This window comes from Oncorhynchus kisutch, linkage group LG7 (assembly GCF_002021735.2).
Source record: "Oncorhynchus kisutch isolate 150728-3 linkage group LG7, Okis_V2, whole genome shotgun sequence".
Taxonomy (NCBI): Eukaryota; Metazoa; Chordata; class Actinopteri; order Salmoniformes; family Salmonidae; genus Oncorhynchus; species Oncorhynchus kisutch.
This window is the reverse complement of record NC_034180.2, coordinates 2,960,652-2,984,071: the sequence shown is the minus strand read 5'-3', so window position 1 is coordinate 2,984,071 and position 23,420 is coordinate 2,960,652. Positions and strand designations below refer to the sequence as shown.

At 46.2% G+C, this 23,420-nt stretch overlaps 1 protein-coding gene across 6 annotated transcripts in view; it reads left to right on the top strand.

Annotated features, from left to right (window-relative positions):
- Window positions 1–23,420, top strand: part of lrba (LPS responsive beige-like anchor protein) — a 343,066-nt gene that overhangs the window by 95,019 nt on the left and 224,627 nt on the right. For 5 of the 6 annotated variants that reach the window (XM_031828375.1, XM_031828374.1, XM_031828373.1 and 2 more), the window contains 8 exons: window positions 3,648–3,778; window positions 4,663–4,770; window positions 5,232–5,373; window positions 5,630–5,978; window positions 13,719–13,888; window positions 18,172–18,244; window positions 18,471–18,604; window positions 21,236–21,297. In XM_031828375.1, the coding sequence (XP_031684235.1) occupies window positions 3,648–3,778; window positions 4,663–4,770; window positions 5,232–5,373; window positions 5,630–5,978; window positions 13,719–13,888; window positions 18,172–18,244; window positions 18,471–18,604; window positions 21,236–21,297 (1,169 nt within the window). The remainder of the gene's footprint in view (window positions 1–3,647; window positions 3,779–4,662; window positions 4,771–5,231; window positions 5,374–5,629; window positions 5,979–13,718; window positions 13,889–18,171; window positions 18,245–18,470; window positions 18,605–21,235; window positions 21,298–23,420) is intronic. The other variant, XM_031828372.1, reaches the window with a different exon arrangement.

Here is a 23,420-nt window from a genome sequence, read left to right as displayed (position 1 = left end):
CAATTTTGGAGCTTCACCATGTTTCATTGAAATGTACAGCTGTGTGTCATCCGCATATCAGTGAAAGTTAACATTATGTTTTCGAATGACATCCCCAAGAGGTAAAATATATAGTGAAAACAATAGTGGTCCTAAAACGGAACCTTGAGGAACACCGAAATTTACAGTTGATTTGTCAGAGGACAAACCATTCACAGAGACAAACTGATATCTTTCCGACAGATAAGATCTAAACCAGGCCAGAACTTGTCCGTGTAGACCAATTTGGGTTTCCAATCTCTCCAAAAGAATGTGGTGATCTATGGTATCAAAAGCAGCACTAAGGTCTAGGAGCACGAGGACAGATGCAGAGCCTCGGTCTGATGCCATTAAAAGGTAATTTACCACCTTCACAAGTGCAGTCTCAGTGCTATGATGGGGTCTAAAACCAGACTGAAGCATTTCGTATACATTGTTTGTCTTTAGGAAGGCAGTGAGTTGCTGCTCAACAGCCTTTTCTAAATTTTTGGAGAGGAATGGAATATTCGATTTAGGCCGATAGTTTTTTTATATTTTCTGGGTCAAGGTTTGGTTTTTTCAAGAGAGGCTTTATTACTGCCACTTTTAGTGAGTTTGGTGGATAGAGAGCCGTTTATTATGTTCAACATAGGAGGGCCAAGCACAGGAAGCAGCTCTTTCAGTAGTTTAGTTGGAATAGGGTCCAGTATGCAGCTTGAAGGTTTAGAGATGATTTTGATTATTTTCATCATGATTATTTTCATCATTGTGTCAAGAGATATAGTACTAAAACACTTGAGTGTCTCTCTTGATCCTAGGTCCTGGCAGAGTTGTGCAGACTCAGGACAACTGAGCTTTGAAGGAATACGCAGATTTAAAGAGGAGTCTGTAATTTGCTTTCTAATAATCATGATCTTTTCCTCAAAGAAGTTCATGAATTTATCACTGCTAAAGTGAAAGCCATCCTCTCTTGGGGAATGCTGCTTTTTGTTAGCTTTGCGACAGTATCAAAAAGGAATTTCGGATTGTTCTTATTTTCCTCAATTAAGTTTGAAAAATAGGATGATCGAGCAGCAGTAAGGGCTCTTAGGTAGGGGCATCACTGAGCCTGTTCGGGCCACACAGAGACCCAAGGGAGCGGGCCTGGGCTTTAACTGAGCCCCATGCTTTAGGCCCCAAACTGAACAGGCCAGGCCAGCAGGCCTCGATGGAGATGGACCCTACTGAGAGCAGGGAGGACGGTGGTCAACACTTCCTGACTGATAGAGCATCAGAGCTGGAAGAAGGAATAAATGCAAATGTTTTACTTAGACAATGTTACCAGCTGACCACAGTCCAGTACCCTGCCCTGAACTTAGGCACTGTTACTAGCTGACCACCGTCCAGTACCCTGAACATAGGTACTGTTACTAGCTGGCTACCACCCGGTACTCTACCCTGCCCTGAACTTAGACACTGTTACTAGCTGACCACCGTCCAGTACCCTGCCCTGAACTTAGGCACTGTTACTAGCTGACCACCGTCCAGTACCCTGCCCTGAACTTAGGCACTGTTACTAGCTGACCACCGTCCAGTACCCTGAACATAGGTACTGTTACTAGCTGACCACCGTCCAGTACCCTGCCCTGAACTTAGACACTGTTGCTAGCTGACCACCGCCCAGTACCCTGCCCTGAACATAGGTACTGTTACTAGCTGACCACCGTCCAGTACCCTGCCCTGAACTTAGACACTGTTACTAGCTGACCACCGCCCAGTACCCTGCCCTGAACTTAGACACTGTTACTAGCTGACCACCGCCCAGTACCCTGCCCTGCACCTTAGACACTGTTATAAGCTGGCTACCACCCGGTACTCTACCCTACACCTTAGACACAGTTACTAGCTGGCTACCACCCAGTACCCTGCCCTGCACCTTAGACACTGTTACTAGCTGGCTACCACCCGGTACTCTACCCTGCGCCTTAGACACTGTTACTAGCTGGCTACCACCCAGTACCCTGCCCTGCACCTTAGACATTGTTACTAGCTGACTACCACCCGGTACTCTACCCTGCCCTGCACCTTAGACACTGTTACTAGCTGGCTACCACCCGGTACTCTACCCTGCACCTTAGACACTGTTACTAGCTGGCTACCACCCAGTACCCTACCATGCACCTTAGACACTGTTACTAGCTGGCTACCACCCGGTACTCTACCCTGCGCCTTAGACACTGTTACTAGCTGGCTACCACTCGGTACTCAACCCTGCACCTTAGACACTGTTACTAGCTGGCTACCACTCGGTACTCAACCCTGCACCTTAGACACTGTTACTAGCCGGCACCACTCTGTACTCTACCCTAAACCTTAGACACTGTTACTAGCTGGCTACCACTCGGTACTCAACCCTGCACCTTAGACACTGTTACTAGCCGGCACCACTCTGTACTCTACCCTAAACCTTAGACACTGTTACTAGCTGGCTACCACCCGGTACTCTACCCTGCACCTTAGACACTGCTGCCCTATGTACATAGTCATTGAACACTGGTCACTTTAATAATGTTTACATACTCTTTTACTCACTTCACATGTATATACTATATTCTAGTCAAGGCTCATCCTATATAATTACTGCTGTACACACCTTTTCTATTCATATATTGCCCATCGTCTAGAGGTCGACGATTATGATTTTTCAACGATGATACCGATTGGTGGACCAAATAAAGCCGATACCGATTAATCGGACGACTTATTTGTTTATTTGTAATAATGACAATTACAACAATACTGAATGAACACTTATTTTAACTTAATATAATACATCAATATAATCCATTTAAAAATATATACTTCTGTGTATTGATTTTAAGAAAGGCATTGATGTTTATGGTTAGGTACACATTGGAGCAACGATACGCACCGCATCGATTATATGCAACGCAGGACATGCTAGATAAACTAGTAATATCATCAACCATGTGTAGTTAACTAGTGATTATGATTGAGTGATTGTTTTTTATAAGATAAGTTTAATGCTAGCTAGCAACTTACCTTGGCTTACTGCATTTGCGTAACAGGCAGTCTCCTCGTGAAGTGCAATGTAATCAGGTGGTTAGAGTGTTGGACTAGTTAACTGTAAGGTTGCAAGATTGAATCCCCCGAGCTGACAATTTAAAAATCTGTCGTTCTGCCCCTGAACGAGGCAGTTAACCCACTGTTCCTAGGGCGTTGTTGAAAATATAAATGTGTTCTTAACTGACTTGCCTGGTTAAATAAAGATTAAATAAAGGTGAAAAAAATAATATTTAAAAAATCGTCCAAATCGGTGTCCAGAAATACTGATTTCCGATTGTTATGAAATCGGCCCTAATTAATAGGTCGACCTCTACTCATGTCTATACACACCATCATATACATATATATTTATATTCCGGACTCGGACATGGCTCACTCTGATATTCCTTCATTTCTTTCCTTTTGGATTTGTGTGTATTGTTTTGTATTGTTAGGTATTCCTGCACTGTTGGAGCTAGAAACATAAGCATTTTGCTGCACCTGTGATAACATCTACAAAATATGTGTACGCAGCCCATTTTCTTTGACTTATACATCCACCGCAACTCTCATTCACTCTCTTTCTCTCTCATCTCTCTCTGCAGTGTGTGCCATGGCTGTGAGGAACTGTCTGGAATGTCAGAAGCAGTCTCACTTCAAGCCCAGCCAGGACAGCGCTCGTGGCCAGCAAGCCGTGCACAGCCTCATGGGAGCCGCCAAGTCCATGCCCGCGCAGGCAAGTAGTATCATCCCTCCTCACTGAGTCACAGACTCTCTCTTCAACTCTCTCCCCCCCCCCCCCCCCCCCCCCCCCCCCCACACACACACACACACTTCTCCCTCCCTCTCCTCTTTCTGTCATTTCGGGAATCTTGACTTTCTAGCAATACCCCCTCCCCCCAAAAAATGTTTTTACATTTCCCAATCTCCCTAGCAGACATGGAGAAACACCATAATTGATGACATTTCTCCTCCTGTATATTGGTTGAATAGGATCGCTGCACTTAGTGAATTGTAAGCATCCCTCTAAGTCATCCTTTGTCTTGCGTTGCATCCTAATACTACCCCGGCAGGAACCCATCCCTCTGTGGTCCTCCCTATGTAATAGCAGAGAGTTGTTATTGCATTAGCTGATATCTTATTGCATTACTTCGCCCTCTGTTATGTTACACTAGACAAGGCCCTTTGTCATTGTTAGCCTTTTGATTTGATATGGTGACTTCCAGTAAAACAGTTTTTCTTCCAGAAACCAGTGTGTAAAGTCTCATTCATAATGCAGTGAGTGGCTCTATGGTAAACCCATTATGTTAAGGGTCTGAGTCTCTGGACTGGCCAACTATACACTTCCTATGGGTTGATTTACAACACTCGAGCTACTGGTGGTGGAATGGGCCGTTGAGGTTGACCTCTGCTAACACATACACCTTCCATGACAATCCGTTATCATTTGTGATGTCTTCGACTTACAGAGAAGTCTAGTTTTGGACAGTGGGTAGAGTATAAAAACCGATGATGGTATTTTCAGCATTAACCAGCAATAGGTGCTTACATTATTATGTGTGTGCGTGTCTGTGTCTGTCTGTGTGCGTGTCTGTGTGTGCATGTGTTCTACACCTGCAGAGCCCTGTTGATGTTGTGACAGGAGGGATGTCTCCCATCAGAGACATGGACCGTCTGCTACAGGAAATGGACATCAACCGCCTCAGAGCCGTGGTCTTCAGAGATATCGTGAGTTTACAAAACTTTGATAAAGATTGAGGTTGAAATGAGTCAACTTTTCAAATAAATAACAGTACCTATGCATTGTAAAAACTTGTTATTGCTGTCTTTTTGGAAGACCCCATGATTTTCTTAAAAAAAATACTGTGTAGATGTAGGATCTTAATTTGAGCCAGTTTGCTACAGCAGGAAACTGTTCCTGCAGCAACAGGAAATGTGTATTATTATTACATTTTTGTAGGTGTTTATAAAATCAAGTCTGAAATTTCACAGTGGAAATGACACATTTCAGAAGCCTTATTAAAACCTTAAATACACTACAAGTAAAAAAAAATCCTGTATTGCGGGAAAGTTCTTCTGCAACAGGGTGATCAAATTAACATCCTACATCTGTACATACTCAAACGTATTACAGACTGGCGGTGTGCTGTATTATAGCTGTGTTGCATGTTGTGTGTGTTTGGGTAAAGGAGGACAGTAAGCAGGCTCAGTTCTTGGCCCTGGCCGTGGTTTACTTCATCTCTGTTCTCATGGTGTCCAAGTACCGAGACATCCTGGAGCCCCAAAACGACAAGAAACTCCCCCAGCGCAGCCAGTCTGCCAGGAGCACAGGTACACACCTCACTCATATGGCTACGCAGAGGAGCTCCATCTAGCCAAGTGTCCATCCCTCAACATGTCAATCTCTCTCTTATACATATATATGGAATTTCCAAATGTCTTGAAATGTACTGGTGTGTTGATAGTCTTTACAATCTCTTAGATGTGCTGTTGTAGATTCTCATTCATTTTCATTCATTCTCATTCATGAGCAGGTTCAGATTTTTCTCAATGTTTATAAACCTCCTTTAATGTGTCCGCCCATCAGACAGTAATGCCGTCTCTGGCGGTCCCGACCTGGAGAGCAGTGTGTCCCTCCGTCGCCGAGACTCTGGCATCGGGGATGACCACAGCTCCGTGGCCCCCAGCGAGGCGGACACCATCGCCCAGGGGCCCGACGCCGTGTCCGAGGCCCTGTCCACCCTCTCCTCAGAGGTCAGGGGTCACAGAGACAACCCCACGGCGGACGCTAGGGGCGGGAAGAACGTGAAGGACATCCTGCGCAGCCTGGTCTCGGCGCCTGCTGATGACATCATGGTGGACCCCAGCCTTCTGCCGCCGGCCTTCCTGGGAGCTGCTATGGGAAACAATCCCAACCAGTTCAGATCCTTTGACAGGTGCGTGGGCCACAGAGTTTTAGAATCAGGGGTCAGTCTCTCAAAGACTGCTAACTTTTTAAATACCCCTTGACCTGGTTCACAGCCTCACAGCTCTTAACCCCTCCCCTCCATACCTTGAAACGGTCCAACATGAACATGTACTAAGTGAAGGCGAGGAAGCATCACATCAGAAACCCACTACCATCACAGACCCCCTTTTAAACTCTTGTATCCCCCCCCCCCCCGACCCCATCCCTGTAGCTCTCTGGTTTGCCTGTCGACGTGGCTTCTCAACACAAATAAACAGGGCTACAAAGTACCTGTCTTCAGGAAAACACATCAAAACAATCGAGGCATCTGCCAGAGGCAGAGAGGAAGGGAGAGAATAAGAGGGGAAAGAGAGAGAGACTGATCTAAAAGACGACTCTGTGGCAGCCAGCAGGAAGCTGTTTCTTTTCACCTTGTCACTGATATTTAATAGCTTCTCTTTTTCGTCTCTCTCTCTCTCCTGGTCTTTCTTTCTCTCTGTCTGCACCGTGGGCTAGGCTGTCTGTCTCTCTGGTACTATAATAAGGGAAAGAGAAGCTGGCTAGATGGATCCCCTGTGGAGTGAGGGGGCGAGTGGTCAGAGACTTAGTGGGAACCCAAGGCGGTGCTGTGTGTGGGTGGGTGTACTGTACCTATACAGACTATACAGACATCTCTAAGTGAGAGAGGTCTGGTTTGTATTTGGGGGAATTGTCCCTGTGGCACACCAGACACAAAGGAAGCGGGGAGAGAGAAAAAGGGAGAGGGAGAGAGCGTGAGGGGAAAGGGAGAGCAAGAGGGATAGAGAGAGAACACCCCCCCACCCTCCCTCCACAGGAAGAGAGACACCTAGTCAAGGTTCTCATGCCAAGGAAGAAGGAAAGTGTTTCTCCATCACCCCCCCCACCCCCATCCACCCCTCCTCTTCCAATCGGTGGGAATTCCGAGGCATCCCTGTGATCCTCAGCCTCTTTATCTGTGGAATGCTTTGTCAGGACTCTGGGCACTCCTCATATCTGGTGGGATTAGAGCGGCTCCCGGGGCCGTTAGCGTTGGAGAGGAGGAGAGCTGGAGAGCATAGAGTAACAGCTCTACCTCGCCACGGGGAGCCCCAGTCAGACCCCCAGCTGGCCCCAGCCCAGGCAGCTCCCGGCCCCTCTAACCCAGAGATGAAGGCCCGGGGGCTGGGGTTCCCAGGTCAGCACACCCCTCCTCTGGTCTTCTACCTTTATCTCCCACCAGGATCCGCCTACCCTCACATACCCCTGAAACCTCTGGCTCGGAGATGCCTGGTTATCTTGATGGTTTCTGCTCTCTACTGCGTGGCTATGCTCTGTGTTCAGGTCTGGGCTCTGCGCTCCCCTGCTCCTCTCTCTCAGGTCTACTCTCTACCCTCTGTGTTCAGGTCTGGGCTCTGCTCTCCCCTGCTCCTCTCTCTCTCAGGTCTACTCTCTACCCTCTGTGTTCAGGTCTGGGCTCTGCTCTCCCCTGCTCCTCTCTCTCTCAGGTCTAATCTCTACCCTCTGTGTTCAGGTCTGGGCTCTGCTCTCCCCTGCTCCTCTCTCTCTCAGGTCTAATCTCTACCCTCTGTGTTCAGGTCTGGGCTCTGCTCTCCCCTGCTCCTCTCTCTCTCAGGTCTAATCTCTACCCTCTGCGTTCAGGTCTGGGCTCTGCTCTCCCCTGCTCCTCTCTCTCTCAGGTCTACTCTAATCTCTACCGTCTGTGTTCAGGTCTGGGCTCTGCTCTCCCCTGCTCCTCTCTCTCTCAGGTCTAATCTCTACCCTCTGTGTTCAGGTCTGGGCTCTGCTCTCCCCTGCTCCTCTCTCTCTCAGGTCTACTCTCTACCCTCTGTGTTCAGGTCTGGGCTCTGCTCTCCCCTGCTCCTCTCTCTCTCAGGTCTACTCTCTACCCTCTGTGTTTAGGTCTGGGCTCTGCTCTCCCCTGCTCCTCTCTCTCTCAGCTCTAATCTCTACCCTCTGTGTTCAGGTCTGGGCTCTGCTCTCCCCTGCTCCTCTCTCTCTCAGGTCTACTCTCTACCCTCTGTGTTCAGGTCTGGGCTCTGCTCTCCCCTGCTCCTCTCTCAGGTCTACTCTAATCTCTACCCTCTGTGTTCAGGTCTGGACTCTGCTCTCCCCTGCTCCTCTCTTTTTCAGGTCTACTCTAATCTCTACCCTCTGTGTTCAGGTCTGGGCTCTGCTCTCCCCTGCTCCTCTCTCACTCAGGTCTACTCTAATCTCTACCGTCTGTGTGAGAGTGCAGACTTCTAGCTTTTCATTTTCACTCAGATTGTAGGGAAATTCCATCAGAACATACCCAAACTGCATAAGAATGTAAGTGTATTTGAAATGGTTAAAATAGTATTTATTTTAGAGTTGAGTCATCTTTTAAGACAACAAATTAAAATGATTCTGACAATAATGAGAAAGAGACTTCTCTATGATATAAATGAATCTGATCACTCAAATGGTTCAGGATGGAGCTGGGACGATAAACCTTTTGTTTGTTGACACCACCGATCACTTATCGCAGGCATTTTGCTGATATCGTTCATGATGATAAGTAGCCTTTTCTAGAGAAATGTAAAGTTTGAAATTAAATATGTTTGCTCAAATGAGTGGTTTGTTAATGGGACAATTAATGGTTACAACCATCAAACTAGTAATAGTAGTTTAAATTATATTTTTAAACTGTGGTGTACATGACTATTATAAAGCTATCGTTTTAGTTATTGTTATCACATCAATTAGAGCAATTTATCGCAACATGGAGTCTTGTCCCTTATCGCCCAGCTCTGCTCAGGTAGCTCATGCTCAAACACACACCAGTAGTTCATCATAAAGTCCTGGATGTCTCAGTGACAGCGGTGCAGACAGACAGCCTGTGTAGACAGACAGACTGAAACCTACGCCAAAACATGGGAACCAACCGGCCTTCCCCCATCCAAATAACTGGTCCCGGGGTTTTACATTTACGAGCGTGGAAAAAGCAGGATCTCCCAGATAAAAATGGCCGGGGTCAGAGGTGAAGTATCACTCTGATTTATTTACTAGGCAGAGAGATGGAGGCCCGGTCGACTAGATTCTGCCGTACATACATTCGCCTCGGGGATATGCCCCTGTTATGACAGAATGTCCACAAATATTTGCTGATGCTAACCAGAGCCCCGGTAAACAGTCATCTACGGGAGGAAGAATAGCAGTGTGATTTACATGGCATGTTACAGCAGCAAATGTGGGTGTTAGTTTGACATTTGTGTTAGTGTAAGGCATTTTGAATTCTGTAAGTTGAACTTGCCACACACCTTTGTAAAGCAAAGACCGACCATGTTGAAAATGTGATGTTTTGTGGAATTAAAAGTAAATGTATTGAGTGCAAATATCATAGCTATTTGCTCATTGGCACATGAACATACTGTGATCAACAAACAGCATACTGCCATGACAGAGATACTTGTCAGACCAGATAGATGACAGTGGGCCTCCTTGAATAGGAACCTTTAGTGTGATCCCCTGTCATACTGGGAGAGACATGGAGGGTGCTCCCATCTCTCCCTTCTTTCTCACCACCTCTCTCCACCTCTGCTGTCCTACGGTAGGCCAAACACTACCGTCTTTCATCACTGATGTCACCAAGGCCAGGTCCAACCAGACGCTGTGACCAAAAGTCACAGGTAGAGCGTTGGAGGTTGGGAAGGGGTTGTTGTTCGGGGGATATAAAGAACACAGGAGGCATGATTCACATGTTCACATGCACAGTGAGAGGGAGAGGGAGGAAGATCAAAGCCAGACTGCATGAGATGCAGACAGACAGACAGCCGCTGGGGCCCCACCCCCTTACATGAATAAGCCATAAGGATAAACAGGAGAATGGCGCCTCTCTGGAGGGGGCAACAGTATGAGACATGCAGTTAGCATTCATCTGGATATTTACTTCAATGTGTCCTGTTAAGCTTGTCTGTGGTGGGAATCTGATGCTAACCTCAACGTCCACTTGGGAATTAAAAATCTAGTTCATCCCACTTAACAATTCCCATGTGGAGTCTGACTAATGGCCTGTTGTTTTTTTGCAGTTTGAACCATGTTTGAAAACACGGTACGTGAACATGTGTAGCTAGTATTGCGTGATGTGTTGGATGATTAAATAATTCACATACTCTGTACTATAGCCATCAGAAAGGGCAGTGCCAGATATGTCTACTCTAAGTCATACCAGAAGGGAAAGGCCTATCCAGTAAACCTGGCTGGTCAGATACTGACTAGATTGGACGGTAGTCTCTAGTATCAGGGGTGGTGCTGATGTGAAGCACCCAGGGAGAGAGGTGTCGACAGCGGCGGGAGAGAGACAGGAGAGACCATGGTCTAGTTCTCTGCACTGGTTATGAGTAAGAGAAGCCAGGCTATGTCAAGCCCATGGGGATGTGTGTAGTGGTACAGGGTTGGGGTTCGGTGTTAGGTTCTCCATCTGTTCCCCAGCAACTCAGGCCTTTAAATTATTCAGTTAGGTTATTAGCTACACTTATCGTTGAGCCTCACGCCCCTGTCGATTAATCAGCTGTCAGAGCAGGTGCTTGGCTGTTACTGTTAAACCCACGACCAGGAGAGGAGCTGGGAGAAGCAAAGCTCTGGGTTTCGGGTTGTCAGGACCTGAATAATTTAGAGGTTTTAACCAATAACCGGGCTCACCGCCTTGTAAACACAAGCAATTTCATTAATCTGTGCTATTCTAAAGAGTTCAATCGAGGAATGTGCTTACAGGCTGAAAGTGTGAGTGAGAAAGTGAGCGCCTGTGTATTAAGTTACTGCCTAGCAAGCTTGGGTCCTGGAGAGTCATCCCATTTGATTGTTCGATCTACAAATAGGTTAAGCGTAAAGCAGAATAGGATAGTTGTTACCAACCACTGCGAAGGGACAGCGGTGGGTTTTTTGACTGTGAGCCGAGGCTAATTAGCTAGCGTATTAATTCCTATTTCTTTACTGTTCAGAAGTAGGGCCATTAAGTAAGTGCCAAGGAGAAAGTTTACATTTTACAACCAAATAAAATGTCAATTTTTTTATGTAAAGGGCATGTTATAGAAGAGTCCTCTTTTTTAAATTTGTGATTTCACTTGGTTTTGAGAAAGTTACCCCCCCCCCCCCACAACGCCATACACGTCTTTCGTTCTGCACTATATGGGCCACGTATTAACATTAGCAAAGGCTCCATAAACAAATCGGTCCTTTTAGAAATGGCAGAGCTCTGTGTAATGATGCAGGTCTTTTAGATGTTGCACACATGAAACTGTGTCATTCCGAACTTTATCCGCACCGTTGTGGCACAAATCCAAGTCATTGGACCGAATATTCAATTTTTTTTGGTGCCAAATCATCTGAAAGTATCTCAAATTGATTGTGAAGCCCAACAAAGTCACTTTATAAATGATTTGGAAGTGATGCACGAAAAATGCTAATCTCGGTCCCATGACATAAATGGGATTTGTGCCACAAATGCTAAAGTGTTAGCATGTGTAAACAATGCCAAGGAAACTTAACCAAAGTATGGATTGCTGTCATACCTTGTTCATAGAATGCTTACAGGGTAAGGAAATCCATGTAATTTTGTAATTTGGGTGAACTGCCCCTTTTTAAGTCATATTAATGTCACAGATTCAACATTTGAACTGCAGATGGTTATACAGTACCACAGTTATAGAGTGGCCATATTGGCAATAAACCTGTGATATGCTTGAAAATAGCCAGCAGAAGTTGATTCCTGTTCAATGATGGATTGGAAGGAATTTACAATATACATTATGGACATTAACCCTGTTCTAGAAATAAGACTACAACACCAAATAAGACAGCTACCATTGTGGAATACATTCATTTCATTTGAGAAATTAGGCAACACACTCTTATCCAGAGGAACGTGCAATAAGTGCATTCAGTAGAAGTAGTTAAAACATTACCTGTATGTACTAAACAGTGTGTGTGAAGACAGTAGACTAAACCGTTGCTGGTATTTCTGCAGCCAGACTGTATCATCCTGCAGCATAGATCACAGCGGGGTCAGAACCAGTCAGTGTTTAACATCCAAAGTACCTTCAGCCTAATGTGTGTCATCTGCCGTCTTAAATCATCCAGGCCCTGCTTTGATACCAACGCCAGCTTTCTGTCTGCGGAGCTACTGAAGCCCAGTATACATACTCCTCTCTGTGTGTGTTTCTGTGTGCATGTGTGTGTTTCTGTGTGTGTGTGTTTCTCTCTGTGTGTGTGTGTGTGTGTGTTTGACCAGTAGGTAGTGATTAGGCCATGCTCCCTCTGTGTCAGCACTGATAAGAAGGCCCAGGTCTACTTTGATAGGGCCACTGGCCTGTCAGGAAGCCTAGTTTAAACTGACAGCTTTATCCAGACGCTGTTTCCGCTCTCTTCCTGTAAGGATGTTATTGATAGGAGAGCACCAGGTCTCCTACAGCACTGGCCCCTAGGGAGAGGGATACACTGGTACCAGTAACCTGTGACTCAAGTAGTACACCAGACCACTATATGTTACGTATGGCAGTACACTAGGACCCATACTGTAGAGATGTAGTGATACAGCATTGGTCAGGGAAAGGGGGGATACCTCGTCATGTGTCTTCCGCGTTTAACCCAACCCCTCTGACTCAGAGAGGTGTGGGGGGCCTGCCTTAACCTACACCAGACCACTGTGTTATGGATGGGGGTAGACCAGGACCTCCAACACTGGCCCATAGTATACAGTAGGGACCTTGAGGACAGGGATACAGTGTTAACACATAGGGTCATTATAACTTCTACGTACCTTCTATCTATTTGTAGACGTTCAAGAGTGTCCTGGAGTGCTTTTTAACCAAAAAAACACTCCCCCTAACAAATGCTCCAGCGGGACACAGAATGAATGGGCTTGTGGGCCGGATCCTGTCCGCGGGCCGCATGTTGCCCACCCCTAGTGTAACCTAAGGTATCCTAAGGGTAAAGTAGTTTACTACAGCTTCTGCTGTGGGTCTATGACCATGTCTGTTATCCATGTGTTTAAAACAATAGTAGAGGGGTAAAACCACTACAAAGGCTGTGTCCCAACTGGCTCAAAACAAATGGGATGCATAGCAAGAACAATGTGCGGGAGCTTCTTTTCTTTGAGCTGTATTGTGTAAGAAAGAGGTTCATGTGCTGATACCTTTTGAATGATCTATTCCTTCTAGCTGATCACCAAAATACATCAGATTTATCAGATTTATTTATCAGGAATTCCTGCTTTTCTGTCGTGTGTGTGCTCCATTTGTCTTCGAGACAGAATCCAGATTTGCCACATTTTGTTATGTTGTCGTGGTCACATCCCTAACAATGTATTGAAGATTTAATATTATTTGTAATGGTGCACTTTCCGCTAATAAATCACAATGTTTACTGACTTACTGAGTGAGTGCTGCAGGGAGCCAATCGATTTCAGGCAAGATGGATGCAGCCATTACTGAATATTCTGTGTCAGGGAAATAGGCCTCTAATGACTCTACTGTCTAAATGGGATCCTGTACTGTTGTTTTCGCATGCTGCAGCCTGTGTCTTATCAATTACATCTCACTATGCATTATGCTACTAAACTGACATCACTATTGTTTATATTCTAGAATGACAAAAGTTCTGTTCTTATGTCCTTAGTTAGTCAGATGTCTCAAGGAATGGATTTTATAATGTGTGTTTTAATAGTATTCAACACACCTTTTCATATTTACAGAAGCGTTCGGGTGGCGCCCAAGAAGGTGGGCGGGGCTCCGTCCCCAGGCTCCTCCACTCCTGTCCCATCAGCCACCGCTGCCGTGGCGGCTACCGGGACACCAGTCAACAACGTTGCCGTGGTTTCCACGGGCGATGCCTCCCAGAGCACCACCGCTGAGGCTGCAGCCGGTGAGTCCCAGACATTAGGAGATATGTTAGGTGTCCCAGCAGTAAGGTTACCATGCTACGGAGACGGCCTGTCAGAAGCTGCATCAAAGAAGTAGTCAGTGACAATACCAATAATTCCGGCTAGCCCTGCCCAAGGAAAATACCTGTCAAAAAACAGTATTTTGGTCTTTGCTTCATTAGTCCACTGTTGATACTGTGTTTTACTGTTCAGAAGTAGGGCCATTAAGTAAGTGCCAAGGAGAAAGTTTACGTTTTACAACCAAATAAAATGTCAATTTTTTTATGTAAAGGCCATGTTATAGAAGAGTCCTCTTTTTTAAATTTGTGATTTCACTTGGTTTTGAGAAAGTTACCCCCTCCCCACAACGCCATACACGTCTTTCGTTCTGCACTATATGGGCCACGTATTAACATTAGCAAAGGCTCCATAAACAAATCGGTCCTTTTAGAAATGGCAGAGCTCTGTGTAATGATGCAGGTCTTTTAGATGTTGCACACATGAAACTGTGTCATTCCGAACTTTATCCGCACCGTTGTGGCACAAATCCAAGTCATTGGACCGAATATTCAATTTTTTTTGGTGCCAAATCATCTGAAAGTATCTCAAATTGATTGTGAAGCCCAACAAAGTCACTTTATAAATGATTTGGAAGTGATGCACGAAAAATGCTAATCTCGGTCCCATGACATAAATGGGATTTGTGCCACAAATGCTAAAGTGTTAGCATGTGTAAACAATGCCAAGGAAACTTAACCAAAGTATGGATTGCTGTCATACCTTGTTCATAGAATGCTTACAGGGTAAGGAAATCCATGTAATTTTGTAATTTGGGTGAACTGCCCCTTTTTAAGTCATATTAATGTCACAGATTCAACATTTGAACTCCAGATGGTTATACAGTACCACAGTTATAGAGTGGCCATATTGGCAATAAACAGTAAGGTTACCATGCTACGGAGACGGCCTGTCAGAAGCTGCATCGAAGAAGTAGTCAGTGACAATACCAATAATTCCGGCTAGCCCTGCCCAAGGAAAATACCTGTCAAAAAACAGTATTTTGGTCTTTGCTTCATTAGTCCACTGTTGATACAGTCCCGGAATGTTTTGCTTGTCTGCAGTGAAGTTTTCAAGATATTGAACTTTCAAAATACACACAGTGTCACCGTATGATGCATTTTGCAGCTTATCTGACAGTAAAAGAGTCGTCTTATCCTCTTCCTAAAACCTGTGTTGATACCACTCCCTAATCAGCCTCCTTAAGCCTTCGCAGTACTTCTATGTTAGGTTCCATAGATCAGTCCCTCAGTATAAGGCGGCAGGTAGCCTAGTGGTTAAGAACGTTGGGCCTGTAATCCCCGAGCCAGCTAGGTGAAAAATCTGCCGATGTGCCCTTGAGCAAGGCACTTAACCCTCATTGCTCATGTAAGTCACTCTGGATAAAAGCGTCTGCTAGATGAATAAAATGTAGGATAGTATTTCAGTGTGTCTTTCTGAATGTTCCCTCCACACTGTGTAATCCAGTTAGCCTGGAACACAGCAGAGCAGGCAGACCGAGCAGCATTATTACAGGATTAGTGCGTTATCAGGGATCACTGTCAGACACTATATAGTACAGTACTCTGACTGCAGCCCTAATACGGACTTTTATTCTGTCTTAATGGGGTATTTATTTAGGTTTGGCTTAAATGTGATGATGCCATGTTGACATTAGGTAAAGGAGTGATATTCTGTGTGTCGTAGAATTAGGAATTATACAGTGAATATGAATGATAACTTATAACAAGTTATAGAATCATAGATTCATGTATAAACTATATCAAGTCCACATTGTTTTCTATGCACCAGGCTCAGCTTAGTAAAAGTGCTCAAATTTCTTTCAACTCAAGTAGAAGTCTTGTCTATTGAGTGGAGTAGGACTCCTTTAGTCCATGGTGAGAGTCGGTAAACACTGGGCAGAAGACCTATTGACATTTCCTTTCATGTTCTGTGTGTGTGTGTGTGAATGTGTGTTTTAGGCGGGAAATGTTTGCGTAAGTGTGTGTGTGCAGTTTGAGAGGAGTGTGTGTGAAAGGCGGTAGAGTGTGTGTGTGTGTGTGTGTGTGTGTGTGTGTGTGTGTTTAAGGGGGGCCAGTGGGAGGATTAATGGAGATAAGTTAATTTACTCCTCCACTGTTTGAAGGAGCTACTTCATGTCCACCGGGAGCCTCTCAGCGGGCCACACAACACAGTGGTGCTTAAAGACGGGGCCCCGTGTCCACACACACACATTCCAGTCCACAGCCTGTCATTCCCTAAGAGTTATCCCCGCTCTGAGACCTTCCCTTACGGCTGGGAAAACAAGCCCACCGAACACCAGAGGATTCGCCTCCATGTATTCTGCCGGGCATTATGGAATTTATAGGCGACAGTGAAATAGAATTTATTGCCAGATCAATCAAACGTTGTGCTTTGTAGACGTTATAGACTCGTGTTTCTCTGCCGCGAGGACGGTGTCGTAAAGCACCTGGAAGTCATTTCATGAATATGCGCCCAAAGCGATGAAAGCAAATGTGTTAATTAAAAATAGTAGACTTTTTTGCTGACTTTATATAAAATAATTTTCACTATTTACCGGAACATTTTGAAATGGTTCAGTCCAATATCAGCTCAAAAGGCAAACGAATCCTGAATGCATAGTGGTGTGTAAAAGGAAAACCCTGCTAATATCCATAGCGGTTTGTAAAAAACAATCTGCATGAATATTCCCTGATGAATGTAGCATTAATTAGGCCATACATGAACAAAATGATCTGTGCCCAAGTGGAAGGAAGCTGTACGGAGGCAGCTCTACATCATCCACTATCTAACACCAGACAATTACACTACACTTATCCCACACACACATACATCCACCCGTTCTGGAACATTAGAATGGAAACCCTCAAACCAGATTTATTGAGCCACTCGTTCCTTCAGTGGAGTAATGTATTGGTGTGGAGGAGGGCCAATGTATTGTCATATCCTGCTATCAGACTAGTAATGGTACTAATACTGATAATGATACTGATACTAATAATGATACTGATAATGATACCGATAATGATACTGATACTGATAATGATACTAATAATGACACTAATAATGATACTGATAATGATACTGATACTAATAATGATACTGATGCTAATAATGATACTGATAATGATACGGATAATGATACTGATAATGATACTGATACTAATAATGATACTGATAATGATACTGATACTAATGATACTGATGCTAATAATGATACTAATACTGATAATGATACTAATAATGATACTGATAAGGATACTAATACTAATAATTATACTGAAGCTAATAATGATACTAATACTGATAATGATACTAATAACGATAACGATACTGATAATAATGATACTGATACTGATACTATTAATGATACTGATATTATTAATGATACTGATACTAATAATGATACTGATACTAATAATGACACTGATACTAATAATGATATTCATAACGATACTGATACTAATAATGATACTGATACTAATAATGATACTCATAACGATACTGCTACTAGTAATGATACTGATACTAATAATGATACTGATGCTAATAATGCTGTTACTGATGCTAATAATGCTGTTACTGATGCTAATAATGCTGTTACTGATGCTAATAATGCTGATAGTGATGCTAATAATGCTGTTACTGATGCTAATAATGCTGATACTGACGCTAATAATGATACTGATACTAATAATGATACTGATACTAATAATGAAACTGATACTAATCATGATACGAATAATGATACTGATGGTAATAATGATCCTAATAATGATACTGATGCTAATAATGATACTGATGCTAATAATGATACTGATGCTAATAATGATACTGATAATGATGCTAATAATGATACAAATAATGATACCGATACTAATAACGATACTGATACTGATAATGATGCGAATAATGATACGAATAATGATAGCAATAATGATACTGATAATGGTGCTAATAATGATACAAATAATGATACTGATGCTAATAATGATACTGATAATGATAATGATACTAATAATGATACTGATAATGATACTGATGCTAATAATGAACCACTGGATTATCTCCAGAAACCACATTTATACTCCACTCCTTTCTTTATGTAGAAATGCATTGAGGTGAATGAGGGAGGTGTGTGTGTGTGTGTGTGCGCTCTTCTGTTCGTGTGTGTCTACTGTCCTGTCCTGCTCCCAGACTAATAATGAGGCTCTCTGGTTTCTACCAGGATCAGCCAGCGCCAACCTGCCATCTGTCCCCACGCTGTCCCCAATGACCCGGGACACAGCCCCCAGTATGAGGTGATACAGACACACATTCTTAATTTTTGTCTATTTGTGTTGTGATGTTAGACAATATTGTGGATTCTGTAGTGGTTTTAGCTGCTGCTTTGTGGATCAATTTCAGTTATAAAGTCTCCTCTATGCATTTGAATATTCTATTCTACATATTTTCCGGGCGCTGACGTATTGATGTAAACGTGTAATCTGCATGTGTTTGAATATGAGTGTCTAATCTTCCCCTCAGTATCTCAGAGAGGCTGGAGCATGCTCTGGATAAGGCTGCACCCCTACTGAGAGAGATCTTTGTGGACTTTGCCCCCTTCCTCTCTCGCACCCTGCTGGGTAGTCACGGACAGGAGCTCCTCATCGAGGGCACCAGTAAGTACCCGTCTAGAGAGCATCATGGACCACATGGATTCCCACACAAATCAAATGCATTTATAAAGCCCTCTTTACATTAGCAGATGTCACAAAGTCCTTACACACACACACACACACACACACTACATTATAATGAAATCAAACTCGTCTTTTCTATGGACCACTTATCTCAATAAAAGGTTTCTCTAGATTTCCAACCTGACTGTCAATGATCTGAGGGCTAAACTTACCATCCCACCCTCAGACACAGCCACACTAGTATACACACTGCAGAATTACAGGCCATTTCACACGCTTCTTCATCTAAACAGCACGAACACAGGCCCTTTGGTAATGACATCAAGGCTGGTAAAGGCCTCAGTAGAGTGGATCAGTTTTAACTAACTGATTGTAGCTGTGCTGCGGTACAGGGAGGGGAGGGACGGGTCCTAGAGGCCTGGGTCAGGGGTCAGCCCACTAATGGGAGTGTTTGGGATGTCTACTGCCACCAAACAAAATGGAAAGTTGATTGATAGCTGCAGGGGGGATGAGGGGGGGTTAGGGATTTGTGTGTGTGTGGGTGGGTGTGTCTGGGAGTGTGGGGGGGATTATGTGTGTGTATCCATACATACGTGTGTGCGTTGGCGTGCACAGACCAGAGTAACTGAGAATGCAGAGGTCCCTTTTCCTCTCTGCATATGAAATGACCCCTGGCCACTCCACTGCCCCCACCCCCTGCCCCCCTCTTCCCCTCAGACCTTCCACCACTATAGGATCAATGAGACATATGCTGAACCACGTCTCAGCCTGTAATACAAGGCCCAATATGTATTAGTTTACAGTAACATCATGTCCACTCATTAGGCCACATCAATACTACTCTGTCCCCACGCAGATGTCGCCGGATTAGGTACTTATGGTCAGATTGTGTTTGTGTGTGTGGGGGGGGGGGTTCATTGGAGCGTGCACACACTACTACACACGTCTACATTTTTACTGAAGAAGGCAGCCAAAATGGTTGTCATGGCAGTGAGCTTGTATTTTAGTTTAAGCTTTCATTCTCTCCTTGTCTCTCTCTCGCTTTCTCTCTCTCGCTTTCTCTCTCTCGCTTTCTCTCTCTCTCGCTTTCTCTTTCACTTTCTCTCTCTCCCTCTCTCTCCACATCCTCTCTCTCTCCACGTCCTCTCTCTCTCTCTCTCTCGTCCCTCTCTCTCCACGTCCTCTCTCTCTCTCCCTCTCTCCTCCACGTCCTCTCTCTCTCTCTCATCCCTCTCTCTCCACGTCCTCTCTCTCTCCTCTCCCTCTCTCTCTCCACGTCCTCTCTCTCTCCCTCTCTCTCTCCACGCCTCTCTCTCTCTCCTCTCTCTCTCTCCACGGCCTCTCTCTCTCTCTCCTCTCTCTCTCTCTCTCCACGTCCTCTCTCTCTCGTCTCCCTCTCTCTCTCCACGTCCTCTCTTTCTCTCTCCCTCTCTCTCTCCACGTCCTACTATCTCTCTCTCTCACCCTCTCTCTCTCCACGTCCTCTCTCTCTCTCTCTCTCCCTCTCTCTCTCCACGTCCTCTCTCTCTCCTCTCTCTCTCCCTCTCTCTCTCCACGTCCATCTCTCCTCTCTCTCTCCTTCCGACGTCCTCTCTCTCTCATCTCTCTCCACGTCCTCTCTCCTCTCTCTCCACATCCTCCACTCGCTCTCCTCTCCTCCCTCTCGCGCCCACGTCCTCTCTCTCTCCTCTCTCCACGTCCTCTCTCTCTCTCTCTCCCTCGTCTCTCTTCACGTCCTCTCTCCTCTCTCTCTCTCCACTCCTCTCTCTCTCTCTCTCTCCACTCTCTCTCTCTCTCTCTCTCTCTCCCCTCCACGTCCTCTCTCTCTCTCTCCCTCTCTCTCTCTCTCTCCTCTCTCCTCTCTCTCTCCTCTCTCTCTCACTCTCCTCTCTCCTCTCCTCTCTCTCCTCTCTCTCTCCACGTCCTCTCTCTCTCTCTCTCTCTCTCTCTCTCCTCTCTCCTCTCTCCTCTCTCCACGTCCTCTCTCTCTCTCTCTCTCTCCCTCTCTCTCTCTCTCTCCTCTCTCTCTCTCCCTCTCTCCTCCTCTCTCTCTCTCTCCTCTCTCTCCCTCTCTCTCCCACGTCCTTCGTCTCTCCTTCTCTCCTCCTCTATCTCTCCACGTCTCTCTCTCTCTCTTCTCTCCCTCTCTCTCTCTCGCCACTGTCCTCGTGTCTCCTCTCTCCGTCCTCCCTCTCTCTCCTCCCACGTCCTCTCTCTCTCTCTCTCTCTCCCTCTCTCCAACGTCCTCTCTCTCTCTCTCTCTCTCCTCTCCTCTCTCCTCCGTCCTCTCTCTCTCTCATCTCTCCTCTCTCTCTGCCACGTCCTCTCTCTCTCCTTCTCCTCTCGCCTCTCCTCTCTCCAGAAGTCCTCTTCTCCTCCTCCCCTCTCCTTCCCGTGCCTCTCTCTCTCTCTCTCCTCTCTCTCCCTCTCTCTCTCCCACGTCCTCTCTCTCTCTCTCTCCTCTCTCTCTCCACGTCTCTCTCTCTCTCTCTCCCCCTCTCTCTCTCCACGTCTCTCTCTCTTCTCCCTCTCTCTCCCACGTCCTCTCTCTCTCTCTCCTCTCTCTCTCTCTCTCCTCTCTCTCTCTCCACGTCCTCTCTCTTTCTCCAGGTCTGATGTGTATGAAGTCCAGCAGTTCGGTGGTAGAGCTGGTCATGCTGCTCTGTTCTCAGGCAAGTCTTCCATCTTTGTCTCTTTACCCTCCACCTCTCTATTTCCTTCCCTCCCTCTCTCTCCCTCCTCTTCACCCCATCTGAGTTATCGTCCCTATCGTCCTCACCTTGAGTGCAGTAACTCCAGGATGGAGAGATGGAGGAACCATCTCTTCCTATCTCTCCTCCTCACCTCCCCTCAGGCCATTCCACAGTCACCCCAATCTCTCGTTCTCTTTCTCCAAACGAGAGAGAAGGCATCTTTAATGACCGCTGATATTGGCATTAAGGTCAAGGGTTCCCGACCTGTCCGTCCACCTTTGACCCTGGTGGCCCTCAGCGTTCCTCTGTGGTTGGGGCCAACCTGATGAGGAGGGGAAATGCTGCTTTGCATTGATTCCGGTTAGCAGCCTCCCCTTCTGTTTGGTTGTGTTTTGTGTCCAAGTTTATTTAGTGCGGCGCTGATGGAGTATTCATGAATACAGATGATGGAATCATAGTAGGTGTGGTGCAGCAGTAGATCAATGGGCTGGGTGTCAATAAACGAGATAGAGCACACAGCTAATGGTGGGGAGCAGGGATCAGGGAGAGGCCATGGTCTGATGGTCCTGACTGGACATTTACATGTATTAATAAACCGCACACACACTCAGGCAGACACACACACACACACACACACACACACACACACACACACACACACACACAGGTAAGCGCACACACGCATGCTCTCACACACACACACACACACACACACACACACACACACACACACACACACACACACACACACACACACACACATCTGTAAACACATACACACAAGTACACAGAAATACACAAACACCCATCCACACACATACAAACACCCCCACACCCACACACAGTGTGTTACACACACATACAAACACCCACACACTGTGTTACACATGGATGAGAGACACACCTCGTACATAATCACAAACATACTATTTCCTTATAGGCTTGTAAGAACACATACACTGCTCCTATACAGACAAGTACCCAACCAAATGCACTCACACCCCCACAGTGCAGAGACACACACACACACCCCCACGGTGCAGAGACACACACACACCCCCACAGTGCAGAGACACACACACACCCCCACAGTGCAGAGACGCACACACACCCCCACAGTGCAGAGACGCACTCACACCCCCACAGTGCAGAGACGCACTCACACCCCCACAGTGCAGAGACGCACTCACACCCCCACAGTGCAGAGACGCACTCACACCCCCACAGTGCAGAGACGCACTCACACCCCCACAGTGCAGAGACGCACTCACACCCCCCACAGTGCAGAGACGCACTCACACCCCCACAGTGCAGAGACGCACACTCACACCCCCACAGTGCAGAGACGCACACTCACACCCCCACAGTGCAGAGACGCACACTCACACCCCCACAGTGCAGAGACGCACACTCACACCCCCACAGTGCAGAGACGCACACTCACACCCCCACAGTGCAGAGACGCACACTCACACCCCCACAGTGCAGAGACGCACACTCACACCCCCACAGTGCAGAGACGCACACTCACACCCCCACAGTGCAGAGACGCACACTCACACCCCCACAGTGCAGAGACGCACACTCACACCCCCACAGTGCAGAGACGCACACTCACACCCCCACAGTGCAGAGACGCACACTCACACCCCCACAGTGCAGAGACGCACACTCACACCCCACAGTGCAGAGACGCACACTCACACCCCCACAGTGCAGAGACGCACACTCACACCCCCACAGTGCAGAGACGCACACTCACACCCCCACAGTGCAGAGACGCACACTCACACCCCCACAGTGCAGAGACGCACACTCACACCCCCACAGTGCAGAGACGCACACTCACACCCCACAGTGCAGAGACGCACACTCCACCCCACAGTGCAGAGACGCACACTCACACCCCCACAGTGCAGAGACGCACACTCACACCCCCACAGTGCAGAGACGCACACTCACACCCCCACAGTGCAGAGACGCACACTCACACCCCAAAGATGCAGGATAATAACTGTTTCCCTGCTGGGCCTTGTTTGTTAGCAGAAGAGGGGTTTCCTATTTAAAACACCACAAAAAACAGAAAACACAATTGATTAATG